General features: G+C 39.5%; 1 protein-coding gene across 1 annotated transcript in view; it reads right to left on the bottom strand.

The window, feature by feature from the left end:
- Window positions 1-500: 500 nt before the first annotated feature.
- hs3st4 (heparan sulfate (glucosamine) 3-O-sulfotransferase 4) overlaps window positions 501-11,897 on the bottom strand; it is a 90,542-nt gene continuing 79,145 nt past the window's right edge. Inside the window, exon 2 of the mRNA XM_038703641.1 lies at window positions 501-2,917. Within this exon, the coding sequence (XP_038559569.1) occupies window positions 2,263-2,917 (655 nt within the window). The 3' untranslated portion in view covers window positions 501-2,262. The remainder of the gene's footprint in view (window positions 2,918-11,897) is intronic.

Here is an 11,897-nt window from a genome sequence, read left to right as displayed (position 1 = left end):
AGGAGGAACACATGAAGGACAGCTCTGCATATCTTTCATGCGTCGTAACTCTCGCAGGGTGCATCACAGCACTCCGCCTGCACCTAAAACAAGCAAGAGGTACAAAAGGAAGAGGTGTGTGTGTTTCTGTTAATGAGAGGTTGGATCCAAGTTTTAGCTTTGCCGTGGAAATCCCTCATGCGTGTGATCCTGGAAATGCAAATGATGAGCTGGAGTGCATATGGAAAATGGAGTCCTCATCTGTCCTAATAACATTATAGGGTGCCTAATGTGATGATTTCTTTGAGAGTCTCTACACTGAATAGGAGGGACTGTCTGGTGCTGAAGGTGGATTATACATGTTCTAAAGCTTGGGGAATGAATAAATTAATAAATAATGATAAAGGTTTTTCTTAAATGTATGATTATCCCTATAAAGAGTGCTGTGCCTTGTGAAGAAGCCTCCCACCATACCAGGTTGGCACAGAGGCTGGCGTGTGTGGAGAGAGAAAGAGGGGAATGTAAAAGTGCAGAGAGACAGAGAGATTGTCAAGAAAACACCAAGGGATGGTTGCACAGAAAAGCCTCAAAGTGGAAGTTGGGACTGTGGGATAGTGAAACTCAGAGGTAAGTGTTCAGGCTTGGCGCTACAAAGGGCAGTATAGTGCTTACTTTGATTGAATCAATTGCTCTGTGTAAGTAGCTGCTGGTGCCGGCCTCCCCAGGGTGACAGAGGGGTCTACGGAGAGTGAACCAATCCAGCCATCCATGGCAACAGAACAGGGAGGATTAACAGAGCAATGCATCATAGCTGTAGCAACCAGTGATGTGTGGCAGACTGTATTTATTGACTTATTGACTGCATTGATTGTCTCAATTGATGGAAAGTCCAGAGACAACAGACAGACGCACAGCGAGTTATGCAAAATAAAGAAAAGACGATGGGTCATATTGGTATTTCACTGCATGAGTAAAGGAACATTTCACAGCAAAACCCTGTTATTTCTGACACATAATCATCTCCCTGTTGATCCTGCTGATCACAAGTGTTTGGTAGTAAACCTCTAGTTACAGCACATTTCCCTGCCAGAAATCATCTCCTTCAAGTTAAGTACATACAGTAATGGCTTGGCAATCTACCTGGGCATGTACGTAGCTTTTGCTTGACAGCAAATCCTTTCTGACATTGACATTGTTTTCAGCAGCAGCGGTTTATTTACCACGCCATTAATCTCTAACAACAGAAGACCGCGTCGCAGCAGATGTTTGTTAACAAACTTGCGCTCGGTCTTCCGGTGTCGTTCTTCACCCTCATTGACATGTATTAGTGTGACAAGAGGAGGGTCAGGAGGCAAACAGTGAAGGACTGCAAGAGTTAACTGATAGTTTGGGTATTGTTTTAGCAGCAGGAGAATTGTTTGATCCACAGCTAAACGTTGATATTTGTAGTACATGGATTCATTTGTCAAATTATACCAAAACCACTGATACTGCACCACTTTTCAGTGCACGGTCATCAGTATGCTAATGTTCAGCTATGCAGTGAAACAATCCAATTATTGAATGATGGCCACTGTACATCAGCTCTCTTATTGAATATGTGTGCAATTAATGAGCGCAGAGCAACCAGAACACTGACACTGAGTAAATTAACACTTTGGTAAACTTAGACTGACAAAAAAAGGATTGTCTCCACTCAGAATATGGGCAACGGAGAAGATGAGCACATGTCAAAGGATTATTGTACTATATGTCTAATCAGTTTTCTCTCTTCTCTCTAAAGCAGCAGGACAGTGTGAGAAGACATAATACAGAGCACTTCATGGCCTTAGCCATTGAAATAGAATATCTTTTGTACTGAATGCTGGTGAGTGGGTGTGAGGGCAACAAACTGCAGGAAAGTAAAGGGAGAAGAAACAGGCAGAGTTTGCCCTTAGGGTCATGAGGTAAGGACACTTAACTCATCGCATGCATTGCCATAGTCAACATGATTTTTATATCAGCTCTGTGCTTTGAAAACAAAATGAATAAATCATCTCCTTTTCACAAATATAAATATATTTTATGTTTAGTATATACAATAATGATTTGCTATCATCAACAACATTAGTATTGAGGGGAGAGAAAAAGCATGTCAGTAAACTCTAATGGATACAGACACTGCAAAGACAGCCATGATTGATTGGCGTGCTCAAGCACTCTCTCTGAAGACAAAGCGAGACAATAGTAGTTTTATTGAGAAGGCTGGTGGTGTGGCTGCGTGCCGTGCCATGCCGCAGTCTGCTAGTCCTGAGAGCTACGAGATTCACCCTCCTCCTCCAGCTCCCATTCAAAGTTCTGTCCAGTCATTTGGTAGAACATCATGTTAAAGGGTTTGTAGAACTTGTGCAGCCGTCGAATCACGTCCGGGTCAATTTTAGGGTGAGTTCTCCCTTTAGACTTGCCGAGGCATCTGGGAGTGCTGCTGTCCTCCGGCTTCTTCAGACACGGAAATCCTTTTGTCTTATTGAAGTAAAAGTGTTTGTCTGTAACGATCCGTTTCAGCCCCAAGAAGTCCTGCACTTTGGCCATCTCACCCGCGGGATCCACAATGAGCCTCTCCCCGCTGACAAAGTGCATTTGGGAGAGGGGGAAATACTGCATCCAGCTCTCCAAGTGGAGCGCATATATTCCTATACGCAATGCACTCCATGAGGCGTCTATAAGACCCAGCGTCCGGTTCTTAAACGCCAGAACCTCAAAGGTGGGGATCTCAGGCTTCTTGGACAAAGTCTGTGTGTAGTCTGAAATGGCTCTAGTGACAGGATTACGCACCACAATAATAAGTTTGATGTCCCTGGCCATGGAGTGGATGCGCTTTGGGGCATGGTTAGTCACAAAGTAGCTGGGTGTCTTCTCCATGGTGATTTGCCCCTCCAGCGTTGAAGGCATCAGGTCTCTGGGAACACAAACAGGAGAAGAGAAAAAAGCAGCTTAGCACGGTATTATCCTCAACACCTCTTGCAGTGCAAATGAAATACCCAAGGACACAGTGCAAGCAAATTTGGTACATTTATTAAGCAGTACATTATTTGGAATTACAAGGGAAAATAACTGTTATTATCACTGGACATTATGTTGTGGGGAGAAACATACAGCTAATTACATCCATGGAGTAATATGCAGGAGATAAAAGAAAGAAGATGAAACGGCAGGCAAGCAAGTATGCTCATTGCTTAATTGACTCCATCTGTGTTACTCCAGGAGCTGTTTTGGAACTTTAATAATGAGTTCGTTGCATATCATTAATACTAGGGTGCCTGGGGTATTGTTTTGTCATACATTTATTATGCATGCAAGGCTCACACTCTGTGCAGGCAGTTTTATTTCTTATGCACATCCAATGCAATTGGTGCAGGCAGCTCTGTTCTTCTCCTCTCTGTACTACGTTTAAGGTTAGGGGCTGTTCATTGAAGGCAACAGTGATTCATTATCAGATTCAAGGTGATAATTTGTAGTACAATAGAAATGTCCCCGACTTGAGAAATTTATCCTGGGAATAATGGGAAGCCATTTGCCATTGCCACAAATATTATGTTCAACTTGGTCTGTGAGAATGACTTGTGGGACACGACAGTGCAGAGGCAAGTAGATCATACGCACAGAAGCAAGTCTTGTTTCCACAGTTTCTATTTTGGTATCAATAATAAAGCATAGCATTCGCCTCAAGCAAATCCTTATCAAATGTTTACACTGATGTTCATTCCAGTCCGTGCTGTTTTCTTTGTTTGTAGGCTATGTGATTCAGTGCTAAATTGGTACATTAAATCCTCTGTGAGACACGCCGTTTATTTAACTACTAACTAATACGAGAGCAGGAACTCCACAATATAATATAAAGTAAAACAGAATCCAAGCATGCACTTTTTTTTTTCCTCCACAAATTAAGTCATGTTTGCTTGGAAATTAATATATAACAGCCGAGCAAAAATCCAAATGATTCCATCTGGAGACTCACAGAGTAAGTGCAGAAATATTCCCCATAATTCTGGGATAAAAGCTATTTCCTTCTCCCTGCAATATTTTTTATATTAGGTTGCCCTGCCCCGAACCTACAGTTGCAACGATATATTCACATCAATCATTTGCATCTTGGACATATCTTAAATTAACTGTTCTCCAGCAAAGAATCCAATTTACTCTGCAAAACATAAGAGCTGCTATGCACATATCGACCACCCTCACACACACACATGCGTCCATGGATACTGGGCTGAAAGTCTCACAAGTGGCCTGGTAATTGCATCTCAGTAACAGTATTGCCTTCGTGATGGGTAATTTCCCTCCGGATTATGTTTGTCTCTGGACAGTATAGAACTGTGGTTACTTCTGGCCCTTTAATGGGATATTAAACATATCTACAGATAGCATAGTGACTAGAAAGAGTATTAGTTTTCATTATATTCCATCACTTCCCACACTTCCTTTCTTACAGTAATGAATGGCTAAAGCTTTTTGTAACCTTCAGCTCCAACTGAAGTAAGTACCCTGTAGTAACCAAAGTACAGTAGGTGGTCTGAGGGTGCAGCATCACTGTGTATGGTAATAAAAAAAAGCTCAAATATACTACAGCAAATCACCTTGAAACAAACTGCATCCTACTGTATGGACATGAGCTGCAGCATCTCCCTGGTAATGTGCTGTGCATCTTTGGAGCATATCCAATTGACAGGACAGATGTACAATGTTCAAGGTTACCTTTTAGAAGCCGTGCACATAACAAGCTATTGTCCTCATTGGGCCCGGCGCTAATCACCATACATTTAATTATAAAACAAATGGAAACTGCACAAGCCAAATACTTGCTATGTTACTGAGGTTCCATTTTGATTGGGAATCAGTCATGGATCATGTCCGTCTAAAATGTCAGTGGGACGGCGAGGCGGAATGGAAATCAAAATGCTGATAAACAAGCTAATATCTCTGTGCATGGCAAATGACTTCTCTGGCCTTGTAGTCTAGTGGAACTGGAGTAAACAAGAGCAAACTGTTAAATGTTTTTTTTTTCTCCGCATCAGCTGCACAGCTCAACACAGGTCATTCAGGTGGGTAGGTAAGTGAAATCCATAGCGCTAAAGAGGCCCTGCAAACCATCTGCTGTTTACTGCCGCAGACTGAGAACATACCACATACCATGTACTTTCTTGCTTTTCCGCACATGTCCAAAGCTTTATTTACATTGAAAACATAAGTGTTATAATTTACTAGCCCTTACTGTAAAGATTTTTTGTATATAACGTTAGTAGCATAAAGAGAATTACAACTTCATCGTGTGTTGTAAAATGATAAATAAATCTACCTTGTTAAGGTGCCTTGTACTTAGAGCATGGAGCAACTTTTAATGAGTTTTGACAAACTAATAGCAGCTCATGGAGAATGCGACTCGCACAGAAACTGTTTGAGAGCCATTACATTTCCTTGGAAAACATCTGGTTGCAGTCTCATTAATGTTCTGTAATACATAAAAATGCTGACAAAATCCCTTGCATCCAGATCCAAGTCAGACAAATAAATATTAAAGGAGAAAATCAACCTTTACAGCAACATTTCCCCAGTTGTATTGTATTGTATTGTTTTGTGCTATAACTTGAAGGAAATCCATTTCACACCCACTCCACACGAAATTCAGATCTGGAGCATGTCCAGTCTTCTCTAAATGTTGATTCATCATTCAGAATGTGCAGTATACCAAATCACAGCAAATGTTTGTGTTTGTTAAGACAGAAACTAATCTTCGCAGATAATCACAACTCTTCATGCCTAAACGCCCACTGAAAAAAGTGCTCTGGAACATGCCCAGGCATTTAACTCAATGTTTCATTATGTTCTGTCAAACTAGTATACGGGGAATATTTCGAGGCATGATGAGGTGAGGGATCACGCTAATTTAGATTCACAGATACTAATAGGTCCAAGCTGTTTCTGGAGGGATAGCGTTTCTCCAGAGAAGCTAAGTTCTTTCTAATAAACTCTGGCAGAGAAATAAAAGCTCCCCCCGTCTCTCATTTGGATTGATAACAGCTCTGCTGCACAGTATCAATCCGCCAAGCTTCCTCCATGTCATGTCAAATACAATCAATTATTGTAAAGGAGTCCACTCATAACATGCTCCTGAGTCCTCGGAGAACACATTTTGGAGGCAGTGCCAGTTATGTGGGCAGACTACTGTGATCCTCTAAATAATTCCTTAAAAAAATAATATGATGATATTGAGGCGTGAATAATAGAAATGTCTCATTTTTTGGCTTTCTGTCAATATTGACAAAATAATCCTCCTGCTAGGGAGGTGCAGCAATCTTTGCCCTTTGCAAGTTTCATTAAAGATATGATGAAAGATGAAAGCTACACTTAGTTTTATGTACAAGTATTTAAAAAACAAAGTATCAGGCATTCTTTTTAGTGAACCAGAGCCTTTACCGTGAGTGTAGGCAGACGATAGAAAGTATCACGAAAGGTAACTGTATTGAGGTGTTACTCTGAGTCCGTCTGCAAAAATCAATCGAGGGTGTTAGCGGCTATTCATCAACAACAGTCAGTCAGGACATTTGAAGTGAGAGATACTGTGGTCAGTTTGCAATGAATAATCCCATTATTTTGCCCTGAGTGACATGATTGTGATTGTAGCAGCACATGGAACAAAGTCATTGGTTTACTGAGAAGTGGAGAGGAAGAAAAAAAAGGTTTGTCAAATGAGTCATTCTTCACTGGGCTCTCAACAATTGGATGCGTACATGTTTGGCACACATAAAAACAAGCCTACAGGCCACAGCAAAGGGTCTTAGTGGGTCTGCAATGGTGTGGGAGGCATTGTTTTGTCACGGTTAAGGTGCAACTTTTAGGAGGAAAACAAATACAGAGTATGCTGCCATTGTCAGTGATCAGATCAGGCTCAAGTAATGCTGGAGAGTTTGGTTTGTTTTTGTTTTTCTCAACCTGAATCTGACCTTCCCACCTGAGTGTAGTGAACGGATCTTTTAGGTGGGCTTGCCTTGACACTATCCACTGGATCGTATTATGTAATATGCAACAGACCTACTGGTTATGTTTTTTTACGCAAATATTTTCTTCTGTTTGTATCATGCAAGTTGTATGTCAGAGACATTTTAAAAAGCAGGAACAAAGGACTGACATCCTTCTACTCCATGCATTTGCAAAATTCATCTAACTTTAACTCTAATAGTGTATTATCCAACTAGGATTCTTCAAATGTTTCACACTTTTACTCCCAAATCAGTCAATCCATTCTTTATTTTTATTGCTTTTTATGGTTGCTGTTGAATCAAGTCCTCCACCGCAAATGAAAAAATACACTGACATATAGCTAAAACCAATGCAGTAGAATACAACATCCTACACTATTCAGTATTGGTGACACTGTTTCAGAGAGGTTTGGCTTCAATGTTAGGGTCATTGTGGAGGTTGTAGTTTGTGCTGCTGTTGAGTTGGTGACAGATTCATATTTTCTTTACTTACTTTACTTTACAATATGTATTGATTAAAAGAAATACTTTAGATTTGAAACCTAGTTTTTAATGCATTTAACAAATGAGCAACACATTTATTTGTCTGTTGAGAACAGCATTTTTCTAGCCAAATTATATCATACATACATTTTCCATCCTGTATGCTTATCACTGTTGTCCTTCAGTGTGCCACAGTACTCTGCTTTCTACCACCTCGAGTGTCTAGGACCTTGATAGATCATAAACTACACATCTTTGAGTCCATCGTCTCACCTACACAAACTCACCTTCAGATTTATCACTAATCTAATACAACATTTCTGAGCCTGGTGGTGGGATTAAAGCTGATTATACTGTCATACATAAATAAAGTTATTAATCTACTTTATTATTAATGGTCTCTCCTGAACTCATTTAGTTTTAGTGACAGCAAGAAGAATTAAATGCTGAGACTAATTAAAACACAAAACAGCCTCCCCTCTCTAAATAAGAGCATTATACTTCTACTTCTGCAGCACTGTCTGCTTCAACAGAATAGTTGAGGACAGAAGTGACAGCTGGTCCTGATCAAAACCTTATTCCCCACTCTCTTCCTGAGATTCCCCAAAGACCGTCCCACTTCCAACAGTGGGCAAGCCAGGTACTTCTCCCCCCACATCACCAGACTGCAGCGCTGAGATCTGAAGCTGTGTTCAGATGCCCTTTGGACATAAAACATCATGAAATAAAATGTGGTGATGAGGGAAACTATGAGGATGTTTGGGATGCTGTACCACCGTGCATCATTAGTCCACAACAGTGCATCTGAGCTGAAAAACGAGTCTATTTTTAACTGCATTAAAGTCTGGGGAGAAAATGGAAGCAATCTTATCTTAAATCAGAGACTCAAAGAAGGATATTGCTTTTTTCAACTTCAGTGTCTAGTTTTAACATTACTGGCTATAAAAAGGCACTGATTTCTCCTCACAAACCTAAAAAAAAAAAAACATACAGTACAAACCCTAAACTAAAAATAAAAATCTTACATAATGGTTCATCTGTGCTCTAATAAAAAAACAACAGCAGTCAGCCACTCTGAAAGATGATTTACATTTATTGTTCTTTGCTTGTTTGTTTATTTGACTTTGGACAAGCTGATGAGAGCACTTCAGGCTACATTCATTCAATTTGATCACAATTGCCCTCAATATTCTGTTATTGATGTTGCCACTGCGAAAACAAGCAATCGTGAAGTGCCGGTCCCCGTTCTACGGCAGCAGCACACACACACACACACACATTGAAAAAACAAGTGCTGAACACTGTCAATGTCATTTATTGACGAAAGTAAAACACAGAGAGATCTACCTGAAACAGAAAATACCATCTCCATGGTGTTTAGTATGTTAGGTATATGCACAGGGTAACCATATTTACACACAAGTAAATAGAAAATGGCATTAATGTTGCTTTATAGTTCATGTTTTTTAATTACAGTTAATGTAAACGTCCTGTCAGTGCCAGAAGTTAAAGGTTTGACAAATGTTTGTTTTTTTTATCTTTGCATCTCCCAACATTATTCTCTGAAAAACTTTCAAAATGTGTATTAGCTCAAACAAAAGCACAAAGCAGCCAGCTGTAATTGGAAGTCACACCTGAATACGTCAAAGTCAAAGGCTAAAATTTACATCCTAGGAATGTTGCAGATTCAGTTCAGTTAAGCAGAACCAATTAATATGACAGTTTGACCATGATAGATTTCCTTGCCTAAGAAAAATGGCTGGCACTTCAGGATCCACTCACTTAATTCACTGAAGTTGACCGCAGATAAAACTCTGCACTATCTGACCGCTGCATATGAAGTAACATTTTACATTAGTCTCTGTTGTTGTTCCTTCACGCTCATTCATCACATGACATATTCACGACATTTGATAAGGCATACTTGCAATAAGTGGTTTCATCTGAGGTAATTGAAGTCTAACCGTACGTGTAAAATTAAAAAATGTAATCTTCAAAATGAGAGCAATGCTGGCATTTGGCATTTTTTATTTCCAATTATGCACTGTGCACCAAGCCTGTAGTGATACAGCATGATGACAAGATTGAAGGGCATCAATTACTGTGTGGATAAACAAGTGGCATCAGAAGCTTCAGAAGATATAAACTGCTTTCTACCAGAGCAAGGCCATATGGCTGAAGCCATCATCAGAAACAAATGGAATAAAACCAGTCATGAAACAGCATCTGTGTTTCATTCTCTGTAACAGAGAGCAAACATGATTTTTGCTTCATTTTGAATATGACACAGTTGTTGATGTAGGATAGACTGTTAATACAATACCTGATTCTTCTTGTATGTTTTCAAGAGGTGTGCTGAACTTAGTGTAGGGAAAGTTTACTGGAAAGAGAGGTTGTCTGCTTATATCCAATAGGTTATTTTTTTGGCAGCACCATCAGTTAAACACCTGAACATGAACCTTTCCAGGAAATTACCTATCACAGTCAGTCTTTTTTCCATTTTTTCCCCACTTCATTATGGAGCTGTAGGTCAGTGTGACACCACAAAGATGAGACTGCACAAACTCTTTCCATTCTCTGTGAGAGACATTAGTGCGTATATCCAGCAATACAGGCAGAACGTGATTTAAAATCTGAGAATTTGGCAGTTTTGTCCTTTTTGTAGATATATAAAGTAAGTCACAAAATGTCAGGATGAATATAAGGAAAGAATTACAGCAATACTACCACCGGGTCTACATATTTAATCAACCTTTAGGTATTTGAGCTTTTCCACTAAGGGAGGCTAGAATAAAGTTAACTAGTTACTTGTCATTGCCTTAATTTGTTCCTTAAATGCATTTGTTAGACTACCAGCAGTATTTAAAGCTACAGTAAGAGGAATATGTGTAAATCAACAATGCAAAATGTAGCTGGTAACCTGCCATGAATCCACAAAAAATATCCAATGAATGCAAAATGCAACAATGACACTACTATAATTAAACCAAATAGACTAAATATTCCAATGCCAATTTTGAATAATACAGGAGGCTTTTTGGAGTTTATTGGAAAAATGGCAGGAGTGAGTTCAAGTCTAATCTTTCATTTCAACCATTGTTCTCGTTGTCTACTAAAGTTTGTCTCATTGGCAGTAAATAGTCCCTTTCAGTGCACGTTTGTGTGATGATTCTCTGTCACAACTCCTGTTCTACAAGCCACAGTTTGATTGGTTTGTTTTGGTCCAATATTATTTAGGAAAAGTGTATGATAGTATGAAACCCATTTACCTGTGTTCAAACAAAGGCTCCACACAACAATAACCACTTTCCTACATTGCTAAACTGCATATTGCCATTGCCTTGGTTTTAAATCAAAAGCTCCTCTTTTCAAAACAAGAACATGTTCAAGAAATGTTAAAGTTAAATTTTATAAAATAGAAATGAGATATAGTTTTGCTGTATTTTGCTCTCCATCGCAGACAGTTTTCAAGGTCAGCAGGAATTTCACAGGGGTAAATGGTGTGGGAGTCTTTTCCTTGGTCATGGATTAAAATGAGCAATAAAATTAAGATGACAAAAGACAATTTTCTCCCTAGCCCTAAAATATTTATGTAATGATCAGCTGAAAATGGTTAGCTGGTTTACTTGCCAATCCATAACTTTGAATTCCAACTAATATGGAATATATTATAATCCAAGAGTCTCTGTCTATACACTGTCTGCAGTTTTCAGTTTTATGTTTGAATTCCTCAGTAGAGTTAAATGTCCAACCTCAACAGTGATGAGAACTGCTTCAAGCATGTAACTCTCTTTCTTCCTGAGCCAGTGAAGATGAGGTCAGGTCTCCATCACATGCACCAGATTGTGTGAAGTGCCAGTCTGATGAGAAAAAGCTTTGGAAGACTTGCGTGTTACCTCATTGTTATACATTCATTAAGATCATTTACACTATAGGCCTATGTCTACAGTGTCCTTTCCCGCTCTTTTCCATACTAAAATGTTCCACATTTTCTTTTCCAATTTCTTTCCTTCTAAATTCATTGAGGCAATTTAATGATTATTGGAATAACTGAATAAAAATATCACTGAATTGTAATCCTTCTGTATGTCCCCAGCAGTAGCACCTCCCTTACCAGAAGTGCCACCAAAGCCTTGTGACTTCTGTTTGACTCCTTGTTATAATGGCCACATGTGCAGCAGCACACTGGCATACTGGGATCTGGCAGTCTAAATGTGTATTGATCCTGCTATTTAAATAGTGGCCCACTTGAAGAGCTTTAAACTGAGTCTTAAAAAGCAAAATGCATGTAAAGTGTTTGGTCAGCAATTCACAGCTGCAACTGGTCAGCAACTAAATGTGACAAATGGGAAAGATTTTCTCTCTTGGGGAGGGCTGTGAGTCTATTCCAATGTGCGAGAGGAGAAATGATTATTT

Source organism: Micropterus salmoides, unplaced genomic scaffold (genome assembly GCF_014851395.1).
Source record: "Micropterus salmoides isolate LMB-PRFRI ecotype aquatic unplaced genomic scaffold, ASM1485139v1 Ms_hic_scaffold_10, whole genome shotgun sequence".
Lineage (NCBI taxonomy): Eukaryota > Metazoa > Chordata > Actinopteri > Centrarchiformes > Centrarchidae > Micropterus > Micropterus salmoides.
The sequence above is the reverse complement of the archived record's forward strand: the minus strand, read 5'-3'. Positions and strand labels throughout refer to the sequence as shown.